The sequence below is a fragment of the Vombatus ursinus genome, unplaced genomic scaffold (assembly GCF_900497805.2).
Source record: "Vombatus ursinus unplaced genomic scaffold, bare-nosed wombat genome assembly UNPS02014794.1, whole genome shotgun sequence".
NCBI classification, from domain to species: domain Eukaryota; kingdom Metazoa; phylum Chordata; class Mammalia; order Diprotodontia; family Vombatidae; genus Vombatus; species Vombatus ursinus.
This window is the reverse complement of record NW_020954572.1, coordinates 1,995,749-2,011,563: the sequence shown is the minus strand read 5'-3', so window position 1 is coordinate 2,011,563 and position 15,815 is coordinate 1,995,749. Positions and strand designations below refer to the sequence as shown.

The window sequence follows — 15,815 nt, the reverse complement described above, 5'->3', positions numbered from 1 at the left end:
TTGTTTTCAATTTATTTCTCTGCTAACTTTTAATGTCTCTTCCTTTGTGCTTATTTTAGGTTTGCTGGCTTTTTAATTTTAAAAATGTACAATGTAGTTCATTAAACCTCCTTTTTTCTATTTTGTTAATGTATGCTTGTATGGATGTGATTTTTTTTCTCCTAGGGACTTAGTATCTCAAAAATTTTGGTATGTTCTTTGGTATTATTATTTTCTTTCACACAATTAGTTTCTATGATTTGTTCTTTGACTCACTCATTATTTGGGATTTCATTGTTAAGTCTTCATTTGTGTCTTTTATTTGTGTTCCCTGATTATTCTTTTTATTGTTGGGGTCAGTAAAGGATGTATTTACTATTCCTGTCTATTTACATCTGTTTGAAACATTTTTGTATGCTGCTGGGTAACCAATTTTTGTAAAAGTTTGACATGGTGCTAAGAAATATGTATATTCTTTTAGCGGTCCCACTTAGAAGATGCCATAAGTCTTCTAGCTCTAGCTTCTCCAGCAATTTATTCAATTCTGCATTTTCATTTATTTTTCAAATGCTAGACTTATCTAAAACTGAGAGGGCACTGAAATCTCCTGATACTATTGTATTATCATTATGTCTTCTTGTCACTCAGTTAATTTTTTTAGTTACAAATTTAGAAGTAAAGGCACCTGTAGTTGCCTGGGTTTTCTGTGGTTCCTTTCAGTACAATTTAGTTTCCTTATTTATCTTAATGTTGTGAATGCTTACTTTCACTCTGAAAGCATGAATGCAACTTCTGCTTTTTTGGATTCACCAGATCCACAATAATTTTTTTTCCATTCACTCGATTTTATTCTGTGTATGTTTTTTCCCCATCTTTTTCTTTCTTGTAAGCAGCAGACTGTGAGATTTAATTTTCTTACCCAACTGGTCACTCTATTTTGCTTTATTCAATTGTTTAATCTAGTCACATTTAAAATTATGAGTTAGGTTAGCATTTTCCTTTATTTGTATCAATTTTTTCCCCCAAATTAAGATTTTTCTCCCTTTTCCTCTGTAAATAAAGTATTTTTGTCTTTTCTGTTATTTTAGCACAATCTACTTTAAGGCAGCTCTATTCCCAAAGGCTCTCTTCCCCTCAACCATAATCATTCTTCCCTCCCATTTGTTACCCTTTTCCCTAATTTTGGAATTTTAAAAAACTTATTATTCTCTTTTTTCTTTCTTCCTTTTATCTAGTTATTTAATTCCTCCCTTGTTTTTCCTTTCAGTTAAAAAGTCAAGTAAAATTCTCTCCTTCTTCTCTTTTCAACTTGCTTTAAGTTTCTGAAATTTTCATTTTCTACATTTTTTCTTTAAATTTTTTTTCTCTACCTTTCACTAATAAGAATTTCTTTCCCTCATTCTTTTTATTATGTAGCTTCCCTTCTAGTCTATACTTTTAATCTTTGATTTTTGGCCTTTATACTTACCTTAGTCCTTCTTCAGTCTCTATTACTCATGGAATTAAAGCTTCTGAGGTATCTATTTTGGGTTTTTTCTTCTTCTAATAGTTTCTTTCTATGTTATTGCCTTGTAATCCTTCCCTCTTTACCCACTTGTTCTCTTTTTCTGCTGTGCCTCACTCTAACAGATACCAATTCCTGCAGGTAACAGAGAGAATATTGCCTCATGGTAGGAGTTTTTTCTAGGTTCCTGATTATGTCCCATTTTATTATTAACCTTTGCCCTCCCAGTGGTAATTTCCCTGCTCTATGTTTAGGTACATGGTTTTCCCTCGTCTGCATGTCAGATGCCCCAGAAGCTCTAATTCCTTTTTTCCTGAGGTAGTTATGAATGATTTAAGGACCAAATCCCAGCATATTATATCCATTATACAATAACCATTATCTGTTTATAGAACATCTATCAATGGTATGTCCTCTCACCACTGATGCAAGATTTCATTATTTCTTTCTGTTTCAATCCCTCCCTTTCCCTCCTCACCCATTCTCCTATAGACTCTCTTCTTACTAAGAGACTGCAGGAGTTATTTTCTGTTGTTATTAACCTTTGACTAGATTATGGTACATGATAAATTCCCCTCTATTTTCTTTTTCTCCTCCTCATTTTCATATGCCCTCTTATTCTGTAATTTAGGCCCTCAAAAACACTGGTTCGCCTGTAGGTGAGGGTGTTGTGAGGATTAGCCCATAATATTTCAAACCTGTTTCTACACTATCACTTGTATTTGACTTTTATTCACCCTTAGCTCCTTGTGTACTTTTAGACAGAAATCTCTTAATGGTATCTTTGTTGCTATCTTTTTGTTGTCTTCAGTCGCTGGATTTGTTTATCTTTTTTATATTTCTATCTTCTGGGATATTTTCAAAGCAAATAATTTGTTCAGGTCTGGTTTGCTTCCTAGGAATGCTTTAAATGGCTTAAAAAAATTAAAAATATTTTATCATTAATACTTAGGCCACCCTGGGTTACATCTTGAGGCCCTTTGTTCTTCAGGACATATTATTTCATTCCATCCTGCAGTTTCTGGTGAGTGCAGAATAATTTTGTGTTATTTGAATTTCCTTTCCTTTAGATCTGAAGATCTTTCTGTTGCTTGTTTGCTGAATTTATTATCAGTGGAACTGTTAAATTTAACCATTTTCGGTCTTGCAGTTTGCAGCATAGGAATTTTTCTTTCTTTTTTTTTTGAGGCAATCTGTGAATTCTTTCATTTGGCACTTTATTTTTTGTATTCAAAAATTCTGGGAGATTGTCTTGTATTATTTCTTGCGTTATGGAGTTGAGGTTTTTTTGACTTAAATATGTTCTTCTAAAAGAGCTATAATACTTAAATTATCTCTAAACACAACCTGGGTTGGAGATTAATGTTTTGTTTCTATGAAGATGATGTTTTCTTTGAAGAATATTGCCTTTTGCTTTACTTCTTCCAGACTGTCCTTTACTTCTGTGTATCTGCATTTCCAAACAGTTATCTCTTTTGTTTCTATGGTGAGGTTTGCTACCTTGGATTCAAATTTTTCTATTCTGCCAATTTTTTCTGCTGCGCAGCTCATAAAATTCTGCTTTCACAATTTTTATTTCTTTTTTAAACCATTCTGGAATACACTGTTGTGGTTCCATGCTTTGTTGGGCATACACAGGGTTCTATGTCTCATCAGGTGTTGATTCTTTTTCCTTTGTCCTGATATATCTATTCATAAATGCATGGACTCATACCTGATTTGGAGGCCACATTCCCTTTTGTTATCTTCCCTGTTGGTTTACATTATTGGGCCTGATGATCTTGAGACCACCATAGCAGTCTCTCCTTAAGGGAGGTTGTAATTACAGAAATGTATACATGTAAATAATTGTTGTAAGACTAGGCCTGATGGTTTTGAGGCCATAATGATGGTTTCCCCTTAAGAAAAGCTGTAAGCTTATAAAACCTACTTATGGAAAAATACTGACAATAATATTTTTAACACTTAACCACTAGTTTCTTTTTCTCCATGATAATAAACCCCCAAAATAATATTTTCCCCTAACCACTGCTATGCATAGTGGCCAACTGCAAAGGGGACACCCAAAATCAAAGTATAACAACGCCACTCTGAGAGGTGCACCTTAGAGCGTACCCTCCCCCCTCCAGTGGGAGCATCACTTCCTGGTGGAGCACCTCCTTTCTGTTGAATGGACCCATGTCTCTATGCTCCTCGATGCAGTACTGCCCTATGTTAGTGTGTTATGTCTGAATTGTATATTGGGTTCCCTTTTCTCTCTTCTCCTGTGTTTGCAATAAAGCTTTGTATTGAAGTGATTTCCACTGGTTCACATGTTATTTTCAGCACCTGAACTCATTAAGGAGTTGTTTAACCCGATGTCTCTGGCTGGTCCACAGGATTCTCATTAGACATAAATAAACTGGGTACCTGGACAAGGACTTAAAAGTTATTGACAGGTGCACTTACACTGGGGGAATGACACTGTGAGCCCAGTTGTAGAAAGCAAAGGTCAGTAGGAGAACCCTACATCCTTCCAGGAGAGATTCCCTTATGCCAGAGGACTGTTACAAAATTTTATGTGTTATGTTCAAGATCTCTAACTGAGTTTTCTTCCTCTTGAGATTTTTGGCAATTTAAGGTTTTCCCCCTTACATTTCTCTACTGCTCACTTTCAGACTATCTCTCTCCTTTGACATAGATATCTCCAGGTTTCCCCTAGAGGCTGTCTTATCCTTTTTTCACATTGGGCAATTTATATTTCACTGTCCTCAGTCTCTGTCGCAACTGACTTTGGAGGATGGGGAGGGGAGGGAACAGGGGACAACAAAACTAGCCCCAGCTAGATAGTGGCCTCTCTTCCTCAGACATAGTGCAGTGCCACATAGCTCCCCCCTTTCCTCCACATATATCCTGTCCCACTTCTCTCTGCTGTAGCACAGAGCACTGCCACACTGCTCTCCTAGCCTGGATAAGCTTCTGTTTTTTGGTTTTCCATGCTCTGGGGATAGAGGTAGAGTTGATTTCTTTTGAAAACACATGCGTTAGCTTGTGCAGCCCTGCTAGAGCATGGTAAGTAGTGGGGGAGGGGTTGCTAAATGAGCATATTAGGGGTTAGTGATTTGCTTTCTCTATTAATTTATCAGATTGTTATCCCTTTGGAGAAGTTTGAGCAGTTAATCTGTCTAGTACTCCCATCCTGCCTGCCATGTGACTGACTCTACAACCCCACTCAACACAACGGCTGTTCCAAACCTTTATTCTTCTCCCTGAGTCTTCCATGACACTCTTATCTCCTGTCCACTGAGGAACTTAGCACATACTTCACTGGAAAAATCAAGGCTGCCTATCAAGAGCTTTGTCTTTTCTCATTTCATATTATTCTGGCATTAACCCCGCCCCCAACTGTACAAATGACCCGTGGTAATATCCTGGGCTCTCTTATCTTTTCTCTCTATACTTTCTCCCCTTCGATGCTCTCATGAATTCCAATGGGTTTAACAATCTCTTTGCAGCAGATTCACAGATCTTTATATCTAGTCTGAATTTCTTTCCTTAGGTTCACTCCCAAATCACCCAAATCACCAACTGCCTGTAAACTGTCTTGAAAAGGATATCTTGATGTATCTCAAACTCAACATGTTCACAACAGATTATGCCCTGTCCTTCCCAACTTCCTATTACTTCTGAGGATACCACCATCCCTTTTCATTGTTGTTAAGTTGTTTTACCCGTGTCCAACTCTTTGTGACCCCATTTGGTGTTTTCTTGGCAAAGATACTGGAATGGTTTGCCATCTCCTTCTCTACATCATTTCACAGATAAGGAAGCTGAGGCGAATAGGGATAAGTGCCCTGCCTAGGGTCACAGAGCTATTAAGTGCCTGAGGCCAGATTTGATCTTAGGAAGTTGAGCCTTCCTGATTCCACGCCCAGTGCTTTATACATTGTGCCACCTAGCTGCCCTCATCATCCTTCTAGTCATAGATTTTGGCGTAATTGATGACTTTTTTCTCTTGATCACTCCACACATCCAATCAGTTGCCAAATCTTGTACTTTCTCTACATCATATCTCAAATACTTCAGGGGTATGCTAGTAAATGTTTAACAACTAGTTGGGGGGGGGGAGACGGGAGGGAAATGTATGCATAAATACACCTTTAAGTTTAAATTGCACTATTAATATTTTCTTCATCACTTTCTTAAGACATACTGTCACTTGTAACTTTTGCCAATTTTCCTGTGTAAATGCTTACAATGAAAAATTAACAATTAGCCTCGTGAAAACCAGTAGGAGCTGGTTCCAATATACCCCTGCCTTTCTCTCAACTAATAAAATTACCACTCTAGTTTTGGTCCCTACACTCTTATCATCCCTTGTTTGGATGAAAAGTCCTCAAGGCTCTCTCCACTCAAATCCATCCTCCATACAGCTGCCAGGGTGAATTTTCTAATGTAGTCTGACCATGTCACTCCCTCCACCACCCTGTGCCACATTTACTCCATCTCTGTGTCTTGCATTGGATGATTCCTGTGCCTGGAATGTTCTGCCTTCTAATCTCTGATTTTTAAAATTTCTTGCTTCTATAAGACTCATGACTTCTAGGAGGCTTCTCTTGGTTCCCCCAACTGCTGCTGCCATCCTTTCTAAGGTTACTTTCCATCTACCCTGTATTCATCTTGTATGTTCTGAGATACATATATATATATATACACACACACACACACACACACACACACACACATATATACACACATATATACATACATATATATGTATGTATATATGAGAGAGAGAGAGAGAGAGAGAGAGAGTGTGAGTGTCTCCCTTGCTAGAATGTAAGGTCCTTGAAGGCAGGAACTGTTTTTACTTTTTCTTGTTTTGTTTAGCACAGTGCCTGGATATATAATAAGTGCTAAATGAATATTTGTTTATTTCTCTAGGAGAGGATACGCAGGATACTACTTGCCTGAAAGGTGAATTAATAGACGTGAGACTTATTTTCAAATATTTAGAAAATGATGACTATACATAATTGTGTACTTTTACATCACTCCAGGACACTCTCACAGTCCATTTGAACAAGCAAATCAGTATCTACTAGAGGACCTAGAGGACATATAGAATATATAAAATAAACTTGGAAATTACTAAATATAACTTACCTCTCTACCCTTCACTGAAAATTCCTATATTTTCTCACAAATTCTTTGTGATGGACAAATGTATTAGTGCCTATACTGAAGAGTGATATATAGTATTAAATATGAGTATATTTCTGAATAGAACAATAAGAAGTATTTTGTGAACATATTTGCTTAAAAACAAAAAACCTCTTACCTCTGTCTGCTATTCTTTTCATCAACTGATGTTCACCCCATTTAATAAGGTATTTAAGGATATCTTGTTCACTTGCCTACAATGCAAATATATATAGTATTTTCATCTAAGTGAATTTTCTTAAAAAATATACATTCTATCATTTTATGACACAGTATACCATCACAGACAAAAAGAAATGAACGAATAGAAAGTTAAGATTAGAACTAAGGTAAAACAATTGTTTTGAGACAATAAGAATCAATCCCAGAAAGATATGGTCATATATAGAGAGATTATAAGAAAAAAGGTTCCCATAGCCAGTCACTTACCTGTTAATTGGTGATTTTACTTTTTTCATCCTGAGTAGCAGAGACCGCATTCCAAAATGGTACTCTAATCTGATAACTGGCAAAAGGCCCTTCATGCACTGGGTGTTTAAAGGAATGTACCAACTTCGTATACTACATTAAAAATTCAACCTATCTTTTGTATTTTCAACCTAATTTTTGTACTTTCTAGACAAAGCAACTCACTCCAAAACCAATCACGGAGAACAGTGGACTATTCTTACCTCACATATACCTGTATATTTTATACAAAATATCAATGGATCAAGAAGTTACTGAATAGAGTTTTCAATAAGCAGACATGGGGCACAAATAAGAAAGGATTTGCTTTATATGAGAGGTAATATTGGCACAAAAAAGAATAAGAGATTCAAGACCACTAAATAGTTGACAAAGATGAGGCAATTTTATAGACTAAGAGCAAATCAAAAATCAGATGGTTCAATATAAAATTTTACTAAAATTAATAAAACTAGTTAGCAACGCACACATAGTAAAATGGCCTGTATGTACTGCCAATATGGGATGGGGTCCAAGGAAAACTCCTCCTGCATATCTACTTAATCACTACCTATATGGTTAAGAACGTTTTGTTAAAAAGACAAACTTAAAAGTATTATCAGGGTATTGCAGGGCAAACTGAAAATTTTATATTTTAGCAAACTAGAATGAATTTGGAATTTTTGTCATTAATTTAGTCACCTCTATTTATTCTAAACCAATAATAACCACATATTAAGCCCAAATCTTCCTTCTGTCTTAGTCCTGGTGACTTATGCCCCTACAAACAAGTTTCCTACATTATTCTAAAAATAGGAAACTGATGTATTATAACTATGTAATTATGGGAACCAATAATCTAATGCGTTTTCTGAACACACACATGCCACAACTCCTTTTAGGATTATACTGATCATACATGTGCCTGTGCACAAGGCTATACCTTAATAATTGAAAGAATACTCTCCTCCTTTGTATAAATCTGCTAAGGATATCTTTTTGTTAGTTAATGACAGCTTGTGGTGCAAAGAACATTGGATGGGATATCTGGATACCAGGATTCTAATCTAGGCATGGCCACATGGCAAAACTTTTTACCTTTTTAGCCTCCTTTATCTCATCTTCAAAGACAGTTTCTAAAGTGAATGTTACAATGATAAGAGAATAATTAATTACCTGTAAGTAGTCAGACTGGATAGCAGTAAGAAGATGATCTTTGCTGAGTTCATAAAAAACATCCGAAGTCATGACTTGAGTAAATTCCTCACAGAGGAAATGTAAAGCTTGTCTATGCACCCACTTAGAACCATACGGATGAGAACTCCACTTGAGGATAGCAATTAAGGTATCTAATGAGATGCTCTCAGCAATAATATCCTCACAGCCTAAAAGAAAATGCAAATATTTATCACTGAACATAAATATATAAGGTACTGTATATAAGAGTAGAACTTTCAGAACTGTTAATATCACATAAGTCGAAAAGTGCCAACTAAACCTTATTGAATAAGTATCATTACTTGAAAATGGTCAGAAATGTCTACCCTGTTCAAAAGAAAACAGAAGGGGAAAGAGGAGAACAGTACTATTTAAGTCTACAAGTTAGCCTTTTGTAAATATACTTCAGAGTACTGGGCTATGAAGAAGAAATAGATGATGCCTTCTGGAAACTGATTATAAAATCAATATAAATGAAAACTATGATAGTGTTAAGGGAGTAACACTATCTGAATATTTGCTATATCTCATTCTGGTTAAAAAAAAAAGATCATGTTATAAATTCCGAGAGATCAAATTATCAGTAAGACAAATCAAAAAGAGGAAATGAGAAGAAATGCTACCCTGTACTTAATTCTAATTGACAATAATTCTAAATGAAACTGCTGGACAAAACATAATTTAGGGAAATATTGGGAAAAAATGATCATGTCCCCAAACAGTTGGAGGAAGAGAAAACTGAGCATGGTCAGCTATATATATTTTTTATATATAGCTTAGTTTTCAATAAAGATCTCAAAAATTTCTGAAAGACAGGTTAAGATCTGAGATTCAAAGACTTAATTTAATTCAACAAATTTACTAAATGCTTCTGTGTGCCAAGGCACAGTGGAAATGCAACAACAAAGAATATATTCTCCTTGCTCTCAATGGGTCTACAATCCAGTAGAGGGGGTAAGTATAATATTTACAGTACAGGAAGGATAAAACAAATGCTATTAAGAGATACAAAGTACAGTACTCTAGAATTTTAGAGGAAGGTGAGATTACTTCCAGTTGGTGGGAGGAGGTTGGATCAGGTTTCAGGGAGGATTAGGTATACAGTTGGGCTTTGAAGAATGAAGATTTTTATAGGCAGGGATGAGAGAAAGAAATGACATGAACAAAGGCACTGAGCATATGTTTGAAAGTTACTGAATGGTTGGTTGTGAAAATCACATACTCTATCCGGTGCAGGGGACAGTGTGAGATAAAGCTGGAAAAGTAGGTTGCAGTTAGAGCATGGAATACAGACTTCACTTTAGGGGAGGGCCTTCTTGACCATTCATTACCCACAGTACTCCATTTCTGGCCTTTGGACCTTCCCTCCCTTTTAGGCTCAGTTTAAGTGCCACCTTCTACATGAAGCCTTTCCTGACCCATCTAGCTGCTAGTGCCTCCCCCTGACCCCCAATTACCTTGTGTATACTTACATATGTACATATTATACATATCTCAACAAGAATGTAAGTAAAGCTCTGTTAGGGCAGGGACTGTTTTGATTTTTCTCTTTATATCCTTAATGCCTTACATACAGCCTGCAATATAATAGATACTTCAATATGCCTATTATATTATTTTATATTTATATTATACACTATTTTTAAAATGCTTGTTGGCTGACTGAATGGAAAACCACTAATTTTTTTTTTTGAAAAGGCTATCACAGTGATGCCTTTAGGAATTAGTAAGAAAGGGACAAAGGTAAAGGAGAACTCGGAGATAAAATTTATGGGACTTGGTGAGGGAATGAAGTGAGGACGAAGTAAGGGGAAAAGTCAAAGACAAATTTAAGGTTTAAGACTGGATGTCTGGTATCACTGACAAACATAAATATAAGGAGGAGCTGATGTGGGATGAATGCGAGGAACGGAGAAATATGACTTTGGTTTTGGATCTGTTGAATTGGAAATGCTGGTGGGAAAGTCAAATTCAGTTGTCCTGTTGAAAATGCAAGACTAGGACTTAGATGCTGGGACAGATAGTGACTTGGAGGAGAGGAGTTCATCTAAATATGAGTAATAGTGGTAGCTCTAAGAATGTATTTTATCAGTAAAGGGGAAAGGGGAGGGAGGGAAAGAGAAGAGAATTTAAGTCAGAACATTAGGAAATGCTCATATTCAAAAGACAAGTTAAGAAGACTCAGCAAAGGCTATAGAAGAGACACATCAAGAGATAAAAAATAGGCATACTACGGTACCATGGAAGCCAAGAGAGTAAAATTTCAGTTAGAACAGGGTGACGATAACAAGGAAAGAGTTTTCACGACTTCACGTGTATAAGGGCTATCATATTTCTTGCCTTCTCAATGGGTGGGAAAGGGAGAGAATTTGGAACTGAAAATAAAAAAAATTAATTAAATGCACACATAAAGAATGGGGTGAGTGACAAGCATCAAATGCTAAAGATAAGTAAAGAAAAATGAGGACATGAGGAAACCACTGGAATTGACAATTAGGAAGTCTTGACCTTCAAGGAAACAGTTTCAGCAATATGACGAGGGCAAGTTAAACGGCAAAGGTTTAGTTAGTGTAGGCTACTTTAGAGATGTATGTCAGCTAAGAGGAGGAGAAACATAAAACAGTATCTTTAAGAATTAACAGTCATGGCAAATTGGCAAAGGTAATTAAAATCAAATACAGTCAACACTGCAGGGGGAGTATGGGGGGTAGCTGGGCTACAGGAAGATAGGAATATTAATACACTGTTGGTAGAGCTATAAACTGGTTTAACCATTTGAGAACAATTTGGAATTACAAAAAAAAGTAACTAAAATATTCATACTCTAAGAGATCCCATTGTTAGGCGTATGCAACATAAACAATAATAGCTAATATTTATATAGTGCCTTAATGTTTACAAAGTGCTTTACATATATTATCTTATTTTGATCCTCACAACAAGTCTGTGAGACAGATGTTTTGTCTCCATAGTCATATTACAGATGAGGAAAAATTGATTTGCCCAGGGTCTGCTAGTTTGCTTGATATAAGATTTGAGCCCAAGTCTTTCTACTACAATTGAGTGCTCAATTCACCACTTCATGCTAGGAGGTCAAGGTCAGACAGAACGACCCCTTATGGATCCTGTATATAGTATATGTCTCTATATCAAAATATTTATAGTAGCACTTTTTGTGGTAGCAAAGAGCTGGAAAAAGGGTAAGTGCTTACTGATTGGGGAATGGCTGAACCAAATGTGGTACATAAATGTAACTGAATACTACTGGGCTACAAGAAATTGTAAATATGGAGAATACATGAAAATGTGTGAAATAAGCAGAACCTTGAGAACAATTTACAGAATGTTTATAACAATGCAAATGAACAGCTGTGTGACCCGGGGCAAGTCACTTAACCCCAACTGCCTAAAAAAAAAATCCCCAAAAAGCAATGTAAATGAAATGAATAAGAAACTTGAATGCTTTTTTTTTTTTTAGGTGAAGCAATCAGGGTTAAGTGACTTGCCCAGGGTCACATAGCTACTGAGTATCATGTGTCTGAGGCTGGATTTGAACTCAGGTCCTCCTGATTCCAGGGCCAGTGCTCTAACAGTGCACCTAGCTGCCCTTTGAATGCTTTGCAATTATAAGCAAGGAGAAAATCGAACACTTTCCATTCTTTGTAGAGGTGGAGGCTCAGAGGTGTGGAATGTAGAATAACCTGTCAAACAACAGTCATTCAGTTGCCATGCATTCATTTAGTGCTCACTTAGTGACAGGCATTGTGCTATGGGCTGGGCATACAAAGAATGACGCAAAAAAAAAAAAAGTTCCTACTCTCAAGGATAAATTAGAGATAATTAACAGAGGGAAGGCACTAGCATAAAGGGGCATCAGAAAAGGCTTCCAATAGAAGGTAAGATTTTAGCTGGGATTTGAAGGAAGCATGGATGGCAGGAGGTGAAGAACAGGAGGGAGATCATTCTGGGAATAGGAGATAGCCAGTGAAAATGCATGGTCAGGAGATGGTTAAAGGAACAAGGAGGCCAGTGTCACTGGATCATCGAGTATAAAGGAGATTAAGGTTTAAGAAGAATGGAAAATTACAAAGGGACCAGGCTATAGCAGGAATTTTTATTTGATCCTGAAAGTGATAGGAAGGCACTGAAATTTACTGGGGTGGGGTGGGGGTCGTGTGTTGGGGCAGGAAGGGCTAACATGATCAGATCTGCACTTTAGAAAAATCAATCCGTTAGCTGACTAAAGGAAGGACTGGAGTGAGGAGAGACATGTAGCAGGGACACTGACCAGTAGAGTAATGCAATAGTCAAGGGGTGAGATAAGGACCTGCAGCAGCATGGTAGCGGTGTCAGAGGAAAGAAGAGGGTATAAAGGAAAAATAAGACTTGGAAGCTGATTCGATACAGAGGTGAGAGACAGTGAGGAGTCAAAGATGACAACTAGGTTGTGAGCCCAGGTGTCTGGGAGAATTGTGGTATCATTAATAGTAATAGGGAAGGCAGGAAAAGGTGAAGGCTTAGGGGGATAGATAAGGAATTGAATTTTGGATATGTTATGTTTAAAATGTCTATAGGACATACAATTAGAGATATACAAGACACAACTTGAAATGAAGGAAGAACTGAACAAACAGATCTGAGAATTATCTGCATAAAGATAACTTAATCCCTTAGGAGCTAATAATATTACCAGGGGAGAAGGGTGAAAGAAGGACAGAGCCTTGGGGAACACCCACAGTTAACAGGCATGACCTAGATCTAGTAAAGAGATAGAAGGAGTGGTCAGACAGGTAGAAGGAGAACCTGGAGAGAATTGTGTCACAAAAAAAAATAGAGAAGACAGTATCAAGAGGAAAGGAGTCACTGACAATGTCAAAGGTTGCAGAGGGATCAAGAAGGATGAGGATTAAGAAGAGGCCATTAAGTTTGGAGATTAATGGTAAAAAAAAAAACAATTTTTGGTAGGCTAGGGGAGACCTATTTGTAGTCAGAACAAGAGACAGAAGACAGGAAGAGTGAAAATGTGTGTTTGAGGGAGGATGCCTGATGAAACAAAGAATTCAAGAAATCTAGCCTTGAGAACATAAGGGAATTTTTTTTTTTTAAAGATAGAAGGATAGTAGAGGAAAAAGATAAATTCTGAAATGAAGAAAGTTGCAGGAGTTCCTACAAGACAGTCTCAATCTCTATAAATGAAAGATAAATGGGGGTAGGGGAATTTGAGGCCTCAAGTGGTTTAGAACAGTTAACAGGAGGATATTGATAAGGAGCCAAAAAAAGACTGCAGAATAGTAGTAAGGAATAGTGCAGCAAATCAGTTGAGATTCCATTCACCAATGATTAGCAAGTATATGTAAGAATGGGCACTGGCAAGTGGTCAAAGGGGTGAGGCATTCTAGAGCAGGGCTTCTTAAACTTTTTCCACTTGCTACTCCTTCAGCATTTCTTAAACTGTGGGTCACAATCCCACATGGGGTCTTAAACCCACAGTTTAAGAAGCACTGTCTAGAGCAGTAGTATGTGTATCATGGTAATGATTATGAGGTCTCTAGTCTGGATAGCGAGACAAGTGAAGTCTCTAGGCTGGATAGAGGTGAAGGTGAAAGACTAGAGAATATAATAGAAACAAGGGTTCAGTAGCAGTGGCAAATAAAAATAACAGAGGCTGTGGTTAGAGAAGGGAATGAGATCTTGGGAGTGATGTGTTGATCATCAGGTCCAACGTATGGTTAAGCTAGGTGGAAGAAATGAAATTAAGGAGGTTAAGGACTCAGAACATTAGAAGAGACCCATTGTTGTAGTCAAAAAGAATGACTGCAAGCAACAGGATTGAGAGAGGAAGCTTAAATTAGATGATGAAAATATACAAATCCTATTTGCAAGTCTACATACCAAGATATGCAAGAACTATATGAATGTAACTACAAAACATTTCGCAGAAATAAAGACCTAAGTAATAGCAGAAGTATTTATTGCTCATGGCTAGATTGAGTTAATATAATAAAAATTATAATACTATCTAAATTAAATTACTCATTCAGTGCTATATCAACCTAGCAAAAGATTATTTTATGGAGTTAGAAAAAAATAAGGAAATTTTATTGGAGGAACTAAAGGTCAAGAATCTTAAAGGAAGCAATGAAAAAGGGTGGGAAAGGGAGCCTAAAAGCCCTCACCTTCTGAAAGAGTTGATTGACTTAATGAGGCATATACCTTTTAGGCCATGACCAAGGTGGAAATTTGTTTCACTGGATGTTGGTTGTTGTTGTTCAAAGAGTGAGTGTGGAACCAATTTAACCTTAAGACTGATCAACAAAATAACCAATTGTGATTCTAGAAGATCAAGGATGAAGAACACTACCCATTTCCTGACAGAGAGAATGGCAATACACCCAGAGTGTAGGATGAGCCGTCGGTATTTTGGACATGGCCAATGTGTGAATATGTTTTGCTATGCTTTTTTTTTTTCCCCAATAAGGGGAGAGGAGAAGAAAGGAAGAAGAAATATTTTTGTCAATTAAAAAAACATTATTAAAAAAAAAAAGTAGGCTGGAGCCAGAGTTTGAAGGGCTCTAAACACCAGAAAAATTATAATTTTATCCTAGAGGCAAAAAAACTGAGAGGCTCAGAAGCCACTGAAGCTTCTTAAGGAGAGAAGTGAAATATTCCTAAAAGGCAGGGACTGTTTCCTATTTTTATTTCTATCACCTAACACATGGTAAGCACTTAATAAATGCTTGAATAAATGCTGAAGTTGCAAAGAGCAGATTCAATTTGATGTAATGAAAAATCTACTAACGGATATATTCAAGAGTACCCCTCAATATAGACCTCTAAGCAAAAGCCAAATGACCACTTACTGGGGATATTGTAGAGAGGGTTCCTGTTTAGATGTAGGTTGCTGTAAATGGCCTGTGAAGACCCTTAGAGTGATAACATTCTGTGGTTCTGTGAAAGTAAGGAATTAATAATCTAGTCAAAGGATATCAAGAGATGAAATGTTACATCAAAAGAGTGAGCTCCCTGCAGCTGTAAATGTTCAAGTACAGACTCACTGACAATCTTCCAGAGATGTTATAGAGTTATTTCTGGGCTAGTAGACTGATAATTTCAAAGGTCCCTTACTAATCTATGAAAAAAAAAATTAGATTCATGTAAGAGATTAATCTGTAATATTAGCTAAAATGCTCAGGAACAGAAGATCAATAAAACTTATAGGTCATCCACTATGCAGATTTAAGTTATGACTACATGGACTATTTCCCTAATCATTTTGTCAATAATGTGATGACAGACTGAAATGATTAAATTACTACTTCCTAGCCTAGGCTAGGCTAGTCTTCAAACAAAAGACATTGAGAGGCTAAATTTTAAGTCTTTCCAGATTAATAGAACCACAAAGAGTTTAGGTTCTGGTCGAGCAGCTTTCATGTCTCAATATGGCAATGGAATGGTACTTTAGTGG

At 36.7% G+C, this 15,815-nt stretch overlaps 1 protein-coding gene across 4 annotated transcripts in view; it reads right to left on the bottom strand.

Annotated features, from left to right (window-relative positions):
• The window catches only part of BTBD7 (BTB domain containing 7), a 91,943-nt gene that overhangs the window by 24,953 nt on the left and 51,175 nt on the right, over positions 1 to 15,815 (bottom strand). For all 4 annotated transcript variants that reach the window (XM_027869980.1, XM_027869979.1, XM_027869982.1 and 1 more), the window contains 2 exons: positions 8,309 to 8,517; positions 6,804 to 6,879 (listed from right to left, as the gene is read on the bottom strand). In XM_027869980.1, the coding sequence (XP_027725781.1) occupies positions 6,804 to 6,879; positions 8,309 to 8,517 (285 nt within the window). The remainder of the gene's footprint in view (positions 1 to 6,803; positions 6,880 to 8,308; positions 8,518 to 15,815) is intronic.